The 13,868-nt window shown below is 44.4% G+C and overlaps 1 protein-coding gene and 1 pseudogene across 1 annotated transcript in view; one reads left to right on the forward strand and one right to left on the reverse strand.

The window, feature by feature from the left end:
* Positions 1–35: 35 nt before the first annotated feature.
* KMT2C (lysine methyltransferase 2C) overlaps positions 36–13,868 on the forward strand; it is a 205,659-nt gene continuing 191,826 nt past the window's right edge. Inside the window, exon 1 of the mRNA XM_025039018.1 lies at positions 36–156. Within this exon, the coding sequence (XP_024894786.1) occupies positions 41–156 (116 nt within the window). The 5' untranslated portion in view covers positions 36–40. The remainder of the gene's footprint in view (positions 157–13,868) is intronic.
* LOC112469951 lies at positions 11,890–12,008 on the reverse strand (annotated as a pseudogene).

Genomic DNA, 13,868 nt, shown 5'->3' on the forward strand with positions numbered 1-13,868 from the left:
GAACTTCCGTGGAACGGGTCGGAGCGCCCCGGGGTCCGGAATGGCCTGCGCTCGCTCCGGAGCGGGCACCAGGACGGGGCCTCGGGTTGCGGGGTGGCTGGAGCTGGCCTTTCGCAGAGTGGTTCTTCGGCGACTCCGACGCCCGCTTTGGTGCCAGTGAGTCGCTCAGCCCTGTGGTTCTTGGGGGTGCCGCGGTCGATGGGGCCCGGCTTCCGAAGTTGTGGGGTGGCGCGTGTTGCTCGCTCGCTCCGGCGTACGATCACCTATCGTACGGTTGGCCGTGGAAGGGCGCACGGGGGCGGAGGGAAGCTGCGCTTCGTGGATACTGTTATTTTGTTGTTGTTGTTCGGCCGAATTCATTTAGTAACATTGTTGCGTTCGCTGATACATAGTAAAAACAGGAGCGTTAACTGAGGCAGAGCACGGCAGGGTTGTGGGAACCCGGAGAAGCCCTAGACTGGATGTGCTGTGTTATTCTGCTATCCTTTTGCTACGAACATGATTCAGGGCCTTCAGCTTGCCTCCATATTTTATTGCCAGCTCTTACCTAGCAGTGACAAATCGTCAGGGAAAACAAGTACAGGATGTATGTATTATTACATTAGCTTTTTGTGATACAAAGTTAGGGTTTCTTATGTCACTTGCATTGTAATGCAATGTATGGCATAAAATGCTATTATTATTCCTGTGTTAACTGAATTTGGAAAACAAAGGTGGAGTTTTAAGTAACTTTAAACTTCTTTGCCACTTTTTGTATTTTTTTAAAGCAACACAAATCAAGCCATGTTAGGGTTTTAGTTTGGCTGCTTCCCATTTTCACTATTTGGAAAGCACTTTTTGGCTTCTTTCTGAAGACTGATATGGGATTATACGTTTTAGATTTGTTTTTAAATTTTTACTCTAGAAAGCGTACACCTATCTATTTATGTTGTCAAGCCCCTCACTCACACCCACCCACACACCCTGAGCTCATCTGTAGTAGTGCAACTTTTGGGTGCATCAGAAGAAAGGTTCATTTGGGTTAATTACCACTTTATTATTTTAATTTTTACCTCTTCTGTTATGAATGAAGACAAAGGTAGCCCATTGAGAAGTTTAAAAATTTCTATAGAATACACAAATCTAACACTGTAAATAAAAACCATTTTGCAAAACGTTTAGAACAGCTCTAAGTCTTAAGAGAGTTTTCTTTTTTAGCTTTGAAAACCAGCACAGCATTCTTTATAAAAAATTAATTTAATAGTAACTTTGATGATTCCAAGCTTTTTAGTGAATTCTTGAAAATTAAGTGTGCTTTTTGTAGGTGATGGCGTCTCTAATTGTTTTAGAAACATGTAAGTTTAAACTAATAATTGAAATGAAAACAAAGAAGGGTTTTTTAGTTGGGCACCTCTACATGGTTATTAGGGTGCAGCAGCCAAGACCCTGTATTTGGTTGAATAGTGAAGAAAGTGAGACCGATATGCAGCAAATGTAAATTGGGTTTGTAAATGCTAAAATTATTTTTAAATTATGTAAGAAATTAAAATTAATATTCTTTGTGAAATGCAATGAAGATAAAAGTTTTAAAATTGTCACCAATATTTAGATGGTTTCTAAGTGGATTGTTTTATGCTGGAGAAGATGGATGCATTATGACACTATTTTTATTTTTTTAGAAGTAGATTTGTGTATTTGTCTTTGGATTTTTAAAAAAAGATAACCATGCACTGCTAATTATGCTTTCTTTGAATTTTTACTAATTAGGTAAACTAAACATTTTCTTATTTCATAATGTTAATTTTTATATTTTGTCAAATTAGAAAGCATAGGTTGTATAGTTACCAGTCTTTCATTAACTTATGATTTTGAAATTATGTTTACTACCTAAAATCAAGAATTTTGAACTGAAGTTATTAATCTTGGAGGAAGAGTTTGGAAAGTAGGTATATAACCAGGGATTTCCTGTAGTACAAATGTCAGGTGGAACTGTGAAATTAATATTTGTCTAAAACTTAACAGGAAAGACCGTCTAATTATTTGGTTATTTGGAGCAGCTCGTGGTCGTTATCAGAGGTACATGTCTTCCCTTTGGTGAAGAAGCTCTTGTCACAGAGTAGGCACGTTCAAGACTCCTAATCACTTCTGTAACGTTAAGGAAACTTCCTCAAGCTTTCAGTTTTCTTCCTTAGAATATATATTCACGTTACTAAATTGGGAACCCAAAGAAACATTCTACCATATTTCTTAAGTCGGCAAAGTCGACATTCATTCGGGATGGGTTGGGGGTGGGGTGGGCAGTGGGTGGCGCAGAAACAGGTGGGAGAGGACTTCTGAGGCACTATCCTTGACCCTTTTTGAATAAACTCTTTGCACCTTGCACCACTCTCTTTTTTCAGGGCACAATTACTGTCGTTATAAGGCCACATTGAGCATTATTGCTGTAAAAAAATTAGGTACAACCAATGGTGTCACACAAGGGATCAGCAAAAAATGGCCATGCTGCAGGTGGCTATTGCTATTCTATATTTGTAAGGCCCCTCCTCCAACAGATTTTCTCATTTCCATAGCCGTGAACTTGAAATAGGTGATTTAAAAAACCCTAGTGCACTGTAATATATGCAGTTTAATAAAACGAGTTTATAGTTGAGAGATATCACCATTATGTATACTCTTTGAGGTAATGCAGATTTGTACTTTTTATGATAGTAATTTTTTTTATTTTCCAAGAAATTAGAAAAATGGAAATCCTCAGTAATTATTGATCTCTGGCACATAACGGGCACTGAAATGATTTCATTCACTCGAAAAGCTGGTCCAGGAATGGCAGCCTCTCTCACCTGTGAGGCCTGGTTCTGCATCCTGACCTCGCTGGAGCCGTCATCCCGGTCCTGTTCGTCTTACTCATGGAATCTCTAGTCTTGGAGAATATGATGTTTTTAGTCGAACGTACAACTTTCTGTTCAGTATATTGGTTATTAATATGTGAACTTGAAAAACTCGGATTGCATTTCCATGTAAATTTAAAAGTATCAAAACAGTTTATTTTCCCATCCTGAAAATAGCGATTCCGTACATTTTGCTATTATCTCAGTTAATTCTAACATGTCGATTTGTAGTCAGTTTGCAGAGGGACAGAACACACTGCTTGATCCTTTACCTTTTCCCCACCTTTTTGCAAAACTGCACCCTTTCCCCCAGGCACAGTCAGATTTCCTCGGGGCAGACGGTGCTTGTCCAGCCTTGTATCCTTGAGCCACTTAGTTACTGCCGAGGGCCTTCCATGGAATCTCGCTGACCTTCCAAAACAAAAAGGGTCCGTTTTTGGTGGTGGAGAACATCGGACGCGCTCTCCGTGTGCTTGCCCTTGGGAGATGTGAGGTGCCTTTGGTAGGAATTGATAGTTTTTCATCTACAAGCGGTCGGGATGGAACATAATTTTTAGCTGGTATAAGAGAAACTTTCCAGTCACTCTGTGTGTGTGTGTGTGTCTGTCTGTGTTTCTCTTTTTCTTTATTGTTTTGGTCCCTCTTTTAATTTCAACGAGTGGATTAATAATCCCTTTCTCTTGAAAAATTTTCCTTATTATGTTCGTGCTGAAGTGGCTATTTCCCGCCCTTCGTGGCAGTGTCAGTGGCAGAAGTCATCGAGTGCAGTGGGGACGATGGCTTTTCTCTCTCCTGTCCTGGCCGGTGCGTAAAAGTACGCCCGTGGTTAGTGTAGACCGATCTCGAATTTGTGATTGAAAGTGTCACCCTATTTGCAGAACTCGAAGAACTTAAGAACACGAGTTCGGAGACGCAGGAATGACACAGCTCTTTTTGTACTTTCTCTACAAAAGGCCTCACGGAAAAGATAGGAAAATTGCGTGACTTTGCTTTCGCTGTTAATTTTGTCATAGTAACTACGTGGGGCGCTCAAAGGCCGAAATTGTATAAGTCTGAGAAATTCTCTTCTGTAATTTGTGAGATCTTTCATTGGGCACTTGTCATTCGAAGAGCGTGTGTCATGTGCTGGGGTGGACAGCGAGCTCTGGCGGAAGGCGTGATGCGGCCGAGAGGGGTCCACAGAGATGCGGAGGAAGCAGAACCTGAGTCACACCTCGAAGGATCTCTACAGTTTAGCCAAGTAGAGTGAGAAGAAAGTGAGGAGTGTTGGGTAGCTACGGGAATGAAATTTTTGAGGAGGGAAGTGTTAACTGTTTTTTCTCGGGCTGTGACTAGGACAGAGGGCTTAATATGGGGGTTGGTGCCAAGCTGTGAAGATCATCGACCATCAGGCTAATGAGTTCAGGCTTTGTAGTCCTGGGGTTATAAATTGTTTACAGGGACCAGGTAGGTAATTTAAATGACTTGGCGAGCAGCTGGTAAGGTCCTGAATGACAGCTGACACTTAAGGCCTTTGATTGAGGAGCTTGGTGAGTGAAAACAGCGTGCAGAGTCCTGGGGGTCTTCGTGCTTTGCCTAGGTGCAGCTGTAGACAGTTCTGGCTGATGGGTGCCATGTGAGACGTTTCTAGATACTCTGGTTTTCCAACAAAGGCCAGGAGCTTAGAGTTTTATGTGAAATCTCTTGATTTTTAAGTATTTTCAGTTATAAGATCTATAATACTGTTTGGGATGACACCTCGTGGGCTCAGTCTCTTCTTGTTGCTCAGGTTATTTTATTTTGTAAATTAAGGTAATAAAAGCAGATATTTGCAGTCTTCCTGAGGACAGAGTGTTATTAACTTACTTTGTCTTCCATGTAGCATCTCATGCAGTCGGATGTAGGTACTTACTCTCTACTTGGTGGTTGGGCGATGGCTGCTTTGGGAAATCCACGCTGGTGATGAATGACATGAAGAGAGGAGTCACCTGGAGGCAGAGGGAACAGGCTGTTGCAGTAGTCGACGCGAGGTGAATCGAGACAGAGGGTGGGTGGGGTGGTCCGGGTGGAAAGGAGGAGAGACTTCAGTCAACGCAGGGGAGGAATTTTGACGTTCTTGGGAGTGTTGGAGATGTAGGGTGGAGTTTAGGACTTAGGATAGGCGATTAAATCTGTGGTTTACCAGAACTCGCTGAGAATATGCAGAGTGTGTGGAAAATAGTAAAAGTGAGGACGCTTACTTACATTTTGGAGGTGGTGAGGAGGGGGAGGGGGAGGGGGCCAAGAAAGTCCCTAAACATGAGAAAGGAAGCCAGACCAAAGTCCCCGCACCAGCCGACAAGTGCGCGTGTACGTGCAAGATGCTCGTGGCAGCAGAGAAGAGTCAGACAGTTGAGAGTCGGCAGCAGCAGGAAACCCACCAGCGGACTCCCGTGTAGCTCTCATCAGGCCGGAGTGGACCTGTGGGTGCCCAAGGCAGGGCTATATCTGTGACCCAGTTTTTGACTTGAGGAAAAGCTTTCCAAGAATTGCAAAGCAGTAAGTTTAGTATTATTTTATAAAAAGCACACCAAACCAAACTATGTGTATATTTTGTGCATAAAAAATGATTTGGAAGGATACAGAACAAGCACTAATACTTCTGGAGAGTGTAGCTATATTATGCAGTTTTTAAAAAGCCAGTACAGTTGACCCTTGAACAGTGTGGGGGTTAGGGGTGCCAATCCCCTGTGCAGTCAAAATCTGTATAACTTTTGACTCCCCCCCAAACTTAACTAGTAATAACCTACTATTGACCAGAAGCCTCGCCAATAACATATATTTCGTATGTTACGTATGGCATAGTATACCCTCTATTTTTAAAATAAATGAGAAAAACTGTTAGTAAGAAAATCATAAGAGAAAATACATTTACAGTATTTATTGAGAAAACCTGGTATAAGTAAGTAGACCTGCACTGTTCAAACCTGTGTTCAAGGGTCAACTATAATTTAAAACCGTAGGCTTGTTTCACAAATGAGAGAACCTCACGGATCCCGGGGACCTCACGGATCCCGGGGCTAAGATTGCCTCAGTTCAAATCCTGGTTCCACAACTTAACTGTTGGACCTTGGGGATTAACTTAACTTTTTGTGCTCTAGTTGCCCAGTCTGCAAAGTGGGCATCCTAACTAGCACACCTGGTTTAGAATTGTTGTGAATTTATGTACGTGTAGAATTTAGAAGTTTTGGCACAAATTAAGTCGTATTAAGAGATGCTGTTATAGGAATTCGCTGTTATTGTTATTGCCACTATCATCAATCAAACATTTGCCTAATGTCATAGAACTTGTTAGTGTTACATGTGACGAGGTAGCAAACGCACTCTGAAAATGGCGTGGCATAAAATAATGTCAATAATGTCGTAGTTATGGGGGGTGTGGGGGGAGACAGTAAAGATGGCCTTTTTGTACAGCTGTCCTTAATAAAGAGAAAGGAAAGATAAGCGAGGTCAGCAGAAATCTCTATAGAATGCTGCTTATTACGAGTAACGCAAAAACAACCCAAGCAATTCTTTAGGAGCTGCATAGATAGTAATGTTATTACAGAAACTTTTCAGAATTTTTTATTACTCAAACTCGTGAATGTTTCATAGTGATCTTTGAGTAGGTTTCTCTAAATGAGACTTATTAGGTGGTTTTGAGATGATTTCTTATGTGTTTTATGCTGAGTCACTTTTAATCTATACATTTCAATGTAACACACTTACATCAGAAGCAACATAGTTGATGATCATAGTGGAGTCTAAATGTTTTGTTCTTAATTCCAACTTTTAGTGGAGTCTCGCCAAAAAAAATTCTCCTTCCTAATTTCCTGACCTTCGGGATCCTGATAACATGTGCCATGTATTTGGAGTAAGCACCCAGTTGCATATAAAATAACAATGTGAAACACATTAAGGAATAACCATATTCTTCACCTTAAAGCGTTCATCGCTGAATTATTCCGGTAGAGTTGAAGTGTTTGGGTACTGTCATGGCCACGTTTTTCTCGCATCAGACACATGCACTTAGAGTTATAGACGTTTGGGTACTGTCATGGTTTCTCGCATCAGACACATGCACTTAGAGTTATAGATGTTAAAACTAGATGAGAATCCAAGAACATTTAATTTAACCCTCACTTTATAGACAGCTGAGCCCTAGAGAGGTTATAGCGTGCTAGAGGACACATATTAAGGTGGTAGGTAAATAAAAGGGGGAAAGGTGCCCTCTCATATCGGGGACCCCCAGTCAGCCATGCCTACTGGAGTCATGCTATTGCGTAGTCCCCTCTCCACGTACCTTGGCCAGCTCTGTGACTCACTGTAATGAGTGGAACGCAGCAAAAATGACGTGGTGCCAGTTTGAGCCTTAGTTTTAAGAAGGCCTGGGACTCGCACTTCGGCATGCTCGGGAGCCTAGAGTCGCTGTGTAGGCAGCTGGGTCGTACAGGGCTGCAGAGGCCCTGTGTGTGTGTGTGTGTGTGGGGGGGAGGTTCTGAGACTCCGTGGAAAGAGAGATGCACAGGGACCCCAGTGTCCCCGCCGAGCTCCCCCGAGCGGGCCGCCTGTGGAGTGCAGCTGAGGAACTGGCCAGCTGAGCCCGGCCAGATTACAGTTACGAATAAGTAAAAAGGGGGTGTTTTAATCTGGTAAGATTCTGTGGTGGTTTGTCATACAGCAATATAAAGTGGAAGCAGGTGGTTTTGTGAATTAAGGGACCGTTAAGAACAAAAAATATTTGAGTCGCGAATGATAAAAATCATCGCTTTGCAACTTCTTTTCCTGAGATAGTTCAGCGACGCTGCCCCCTCCCTCTCAGCTGCCCCTCACTTTGCTGGAGTGTTTTGGAGCCGCGACGGAGTCTTATTACTGGGAATTTAAATGGTGCTTAAAAATGTAGTCGTCACAGTGGATTGGACTATAATTAGATATATGTAATGGAAAGATAAAATAATTATGACTATTAACCTTCAAAAAGGTGCGATTTCACATTTCTGACTCACACAGAGACTTCGCATGTAGTCAGCGTGTCATGATGGACTCTGGTCAGGATCCTTGGGTTCTGTTTCTGGGCCTTGATCGGGTTTATCTATGTGGTAGGAAAACTCCAAAATAATAGTGACTCGAATAGGAGTGTTTATTTGTCTCACATCCAAATCTGGAGGGTAGGCACGAGAGCACTTCACTGAAGGTCATCAGGGACTTCACTCCGTTAATGTCACTGTGCCGATGTTTCCAGGATATGGCTTCTGCCGTCAGATTTCATGATGGCCACTAGGGTCCTGGTGCCGTCGACACCAAGACTAGACCAAGGCCCGATTCCTCCCTTTAAAACATCCTTCTGAGGAGTACCATGTGCTTCCGCCTGTGCGACTGGCTGAACTCAGTCGTATGGCCACACGTAGCTAGGAATGTGGTCCCTTAGCCGAGTACGTTGCTGCCTAGAGTAGCTTCAGAGGCTGTCGCTGAGGCGGGGGTGGACGGTGCAGGAGCAGTCAGCGGTCTTCACCACCTCGAGCGACCGGTTTGCCTCCTCAGGCCGGTCCAGAACAGTGATATGGGGCCACTCGGCGTGGCGGATAGATTTCATTTTGAGGGCCAGCCCCTGGTGACTGGTTGTGACTGCTCACGGTGCTCTGTTGCACCCAGGTCCCCAGTTTTTGATTTGAGCAGGGCGAGGAAGCAGTAGAGGTATTTGTTTTGGGGTAAATGGGGGAGCGAAAGCATGCTGTCGTTTATATGCTACCCCTGTCCACCTCAGCCTTTTTTATGTGGTTACTTAAGTTTGAAACCTTCCCATTAAACATATTCGATTATTTTGCTAACCTTTGGACTCTTTTTATTTTTACTTTTAAAAAATATCCTAAAATTCATTCCATTCTTAAAAAGTTTCTAATAAGCCCAAGTCCCAAATCTGAGCAGATCATCCTCACGATTAGGGCAGAGGGTGGCGTAGAGAAGCGCTGTGCTCCCGTCACGGGTCTTCCGAGTATGTGGACCACGCTGGGCTAACGAGCAGCCGGGTTCTCCGTGGCCCGAGGCAACAGGGGTCTGTTTGTCGCCCAGGCCGCATGCCCGTTTCATCGTGGGCTGGCGCGGGGCTTCGCCACACGCACGCCTGGCTGAGGGAGGCATCTCGGTCCTCCCGCAGGTACTGACGCAGGCAGGCTGTGCTCTGGCTCCTGCAGGCTCCAGAAGTGGCACATGTCAGACCTGTTTACATTTCATTGGCCCGAGAAAGTCACGTGGCAGCACCTGACTTTAAAGGGGCAGGGAAGTGAAATCCTCTTCCTGGAGGGAGAGCTGGAAACATTTGGTGAAGAGCACTAATGAACATCACACAGGGCCACATTTGTTGTAGTCCAAACAGTCCTATTTGTCTTCGGAGTATGTTTTGTTACCTGCAGTTGAATGTGACCATCTGGTAGACTGTCGTGCTGCAGCATGTGAATTAAGGGGTGTGTCTCACACTCCTACGAAACACGAAAACAGTGTCCAGAGGCAGAAGTAACAGAGGAGGCACAGGGCTTAGCTCCTTCCTCCAGCCTGGCTCTCGCGCCCTTCCTCTCTCCCACCCACACGAGAGGGAAGGGGTCAGATGTTGAAGTTGCTGTGGGAGGCGAGCGAGACGATAGTGACTTAAAAGCTTTTTTTTTTCCCGAAAGCCACTTCTTCAAGCGTGTTCTTCCTCAGTCTGGGTTACGCTGCCCGTTTGTTCCCCACCGATCGCCCGAGGAGGGTGTCACCGAGCACCCCCCTGCTCTGTGCCCTGGAGAGACGAGTGAGACACACGCTTTGACCTCGGTTTCTGCCAGTTCGGCGCAGACCGCGGCGCAGCACTCACCCTCAGGGCGGTCCGCAGAGCGCAGAGGGAGCTCGGCGGGGCAATGCAGGGAAGGAAACACCTGAGTCGAGTCTTGAAGAATTGAATTGATGAGAGAATTGGGGGGTAGGGGGGTGAGGAACTCGTTCATGCCATCGTGGGTTAGGCCCCCGGCCCTGGCCAGGGTTGTCTCATCTGACTTTTAACAAACAGTCACTTGCAGTTGACTCGTTAGTTTCAGCTCTACAGATGACAGAGCTAAGTTTCAAGACGATCACTTGGTACTTAGTTGGCAAGGGACTGAGTCAGGGTCTGAATCCAGATGTGCCTCGAGTCTGGCCTTTGCTTTTTAAGAAACTCCAGTTCCGCCTTCAGCTATAAGATGAGGGAGGTCTGAGGAGCTGATGTATATATATACTGTGTGGTGATTATAGACGGCAATGCTGCTTTGTAATTGAAATTTGCTGAAAGAGTAGAAGTTAAAGTTTCTCACAAAAAAGAAAAGATAAACATGTGATGTGATGGACGTATCAGTTAACTGGATGGGAAGCATCCTGTCACTGTGTACGCACATCCAGTCATGCGCACTTTAAAGGCCTTACAGTCTTATTTGTCAGTTATACCTCAGTAAGGCAAAAAAAAAAGGGACGCATGCACACACACACACGCGCGTGCGCACACACACACACACACACACACGGATGAGAAGCTGCAGTCCAGGACTTGAGAAAAAGCAAGCAAGCTGGGAACTTTGATTTTCCTGGAGGCCACAGGGAGCTGCTGCATTTTGAACGGAAGAGTAACACTGTTTCTCGGTTAGGGGAAGAACCTTGGCAACACGGGGGAGGGTCACGTGAGGGGGTGTGTACCCCATTTGTGTACTGCATCGCAGGACCAGAATGAGAATCCAAACTGATCGACCATATTCTTTCCCATCAATAAATAATACTTGCCCAGCTTTCATTTTCAAGTTATCCACCCCCAGAACTAGTAAGAGCCTCACAGCCACCCACGCCAGCATCTTCTGCTTACGGACTAGGAAACGCAGCGCCGACGGCAAGCGTGACACCTGAGCTCACGCTGTCAGATCGGGAGGTGACGGCCTTCTTTGCCAGTCACCGGCGCTTATCCTAGGTCCTGTGAACTCACCAGCAAACATTAGACCTGTGCCTGGCAAAGCATCTCCGTTCTGTTCGCTGTCTGTCCACGTTGTCGCCTGGGTCAGCTGTTTGTTTCTTGGTTGCGGAGCAGTTTTGCCTTGTATGGACGGTGCCCAGTTTTGCTTATCACTTTTCCAGTGGGTGGCATTTGGGTTGTGTCCAGTTTTTTGTCTACTACGAATGATGCTGCTATGCGTATTTGCTTACATGTCTGTGGACGGAGGTTTTCATTTCTCCAGGCAGATACTTTTCAGGTGTCCGTCCTCATTAGCATGGGATGAAGTTGCACGTCCTTGCTGGTGCTTGGCCTTGTCAGTTTTGGTTTTAGCCATTCTATTGGGCGTGTAGTGATACCTCATTGTGGTTTTAATTTGCATTTCCCTAATGGTTTCTGATACGGAGCATCTTTCCAAATGCTTATTTATCATTTCTGTATCTCATTTGGTGAAATACCAGTTTCAATCTTTCCCTTTTTTGTGTAGGGGGAGGGCTGTGTCTTATATTTGAGTCACAAGAGTTCTTTATATATATGTGTATATAATAGATTCTTTTTAGAGCGGTTTTGGGTTCACAGCAAAATCAGAGGAAGGTACAGGGATTCCCCCCCCCCCACCGCCTCCACATGTGCAATGCTTCCCCTGTTGTCAGCATCCTCGACTAGAGTGGTACATTCCTTGCAACTGATGAACCTACCTTGGCACATCATTGTCATCTAGAGTCCATAGTTACATTAGGGGCCACTCGTGGTGGTGTGCATTCTGTGGGTTTTGACAAATGTATAATCACATGTGTCCATCACTATAATACAGAATAGTTTCACTGCCCCCAAAATTCTCTGTGCTCCAACTCTTGATCTCTCCCTCCTCCTAACCCCTGGCAACCACTGCATTTTTTTTTTTTTTTTTTACTATATCCATAGTTTGCCGCCTTTATATATTTTTTATTTTTATTTATGTTTTTAGGCGAGGTAACCCTTGGTTGACCTCACAGATTGCAAGGACCTTGTCAGCTTACGATCTCTTATTTTTTTTATTTTTTACGCCTATAGCACCCGGTCTTCCTGGGTGGTCTCCCATCCAAGTACTAACCAGGCCCGACCCTGCCTAGCTTCCGAGATCAGATGGGATTGGGCATGTTCAGGGCGGCATGGCCGTAGACTTCTCTATATATTTTCGAAACAAGTCTTTTATGAGTTATATGTTTTGCAGGTATTTTCTTCCGGTCTGTGGCTTATTTTTATTTTTTGATAGTGTTTTTTGAAATGCCGACATTTCTAATTTTAGTGAAACCCAGTTTATCATTTTTTTTTCCCTTATGGATTGTACTTCTGTGTCATATCTAGGAACTCTTTGCCTAATCCACTATTGGAAAGATCTGTTTACTTCTAGAAGCTTTTGTAGTGTTAGGTTTTACATTAAGGTCATCGATACGTGTTTTGAGTTAAGTTTTGTACGTGGAGTGAGGTAAGATCTAAGTTAATTAATTTGCGTGTGAAAATAAAATTGTTCCGGCACCATTTGTTGAAAAGATTGTCTTTTCTTCATTGAATTGTCATGGCACCTTTGTTGAAAAATCACTCAGTCTTCAGTGTGTGGGTTTCTTTTTGGACTGTCTTCTGTTCCGTGTATCTGGGTGTCTGTCCTTAGCCAGTGCTACACTGTCTTACTGTAAGGCCTAGTATAATCAGGTATTATAGTTCCCACAACTTTGTTCTTCTCTAGAATCGTTTTGCCTATTATAGGTCTTTGCATTTCCGTACAAATTTTAGAGTCAGCTTGCCAGTTTCTGCCAAAAAATCGATTGGGATTTTGATAGGGATCACATCGAATCCGTAGATCAGTTTTGAGAGGATCGATACCTTACTATTCCGGTACATGAAATCATATCTCTCTTTATTTTGGTCTTTAATTTCTTTCAGCAACATCTTATAATTTTCAGTGTACAGGTCTCGTGGGACTTTGTTAAATTTATTCTGAAGTATTCTTTTTGATGCTGTTTATGAGATTTTTAAAAATTTCATTTATAAATTGTTGCTAGTATATAGAAACACAGGTGATATTTTTTAAAGATGGTAAGGCCGACGTGATTTGGGGGGTTGCTACGGTGGGCTTTCGCAGTGGGGCTCAGCTCCTGAAGTAGTGTGTGGATTTTTACACATCAGTCTTATAGTCTGTTATAGTGCTAAATTCAGTTTTGGTATTTTTTGTAGATTCTTCAGGAACTTCTATATGCAGACAATTAGCTTTTTACTGATCAATGCTTACCTTAAGAATCGCAAACCCAGTTCGAGCCCGGGACAGAATGTCCAGGGCCCCTGCTCCAGCTTCTGCGGCACTTAAGGTCTTTTCCTGAGGGGTGAGGGTGGGGGGTGTCTGTCTGCGACTTGGCAGCCAAGCAGAGGTGGATCTTTTCTCTCCGACTCAGGTGAAGGTTAAACGGGAAGACAGATCAGGTAGGTGGGAAACGTGCACAAAAGCAAATAGCCGTATTTTATTGTGAGAAGTTTTAGAACCAGAAGAGCTGTGACGTTGAGCACGTGCCTTCTCGTGCTCCATCTGCTCAGTGGGATGATAGTATCGTGTCGTAGGGTCGTCGTGAGAGTTAAACTCACGGACGGGAAGTGCTCACAGTGGCATCGACGCACAGCAAGCGCTTCGTTCATTTCGAAAGCCTCGACCCGGCAGGCGCATTCGGCAGGAGGACGAAGAGAGGACCAACCGCCTAGCTGGCTGGAGTCATGTGTGACTTTAATTAAATCTTGGGGGTTTCTCAATCATTTTGGGGTTAAAGATCTCTGGACATAGCCCCACTTTCCACAGAGGAATGTGTACAGGAACATGGCTGCGCAGATTCTACGTAATTTAAAGGAGAGGATTCAGTGATTCCCCCGAAGCTCATCCAGATGTTTCGCAGGGGTTCATGGTCCCCAGAATAAGGACCTTCCTTCTAAAATGACGTGTTCCCTGCAGGTCACTCTTGGATGAGGAAGGGGCGGAGGCCGAGTCCTTGGCGGGAACG

The sequence above is a fragment of the Pteropus alecto genome, unplaced genomic scaffold (genome assembly GCF_000325575.1).
Source record: "Pteropus alecto unplaced genomic scaffold, ASM32557v1 scaffold48, whole genome shotgun sequence".
Classification (NCBI taxonomy): domain Eukaryota; kingdom Metazoa; phylum Chordata; class Mammalia; order Chiroptera; family Pteropodidae; genus Pteropus; species Pteropus alecto.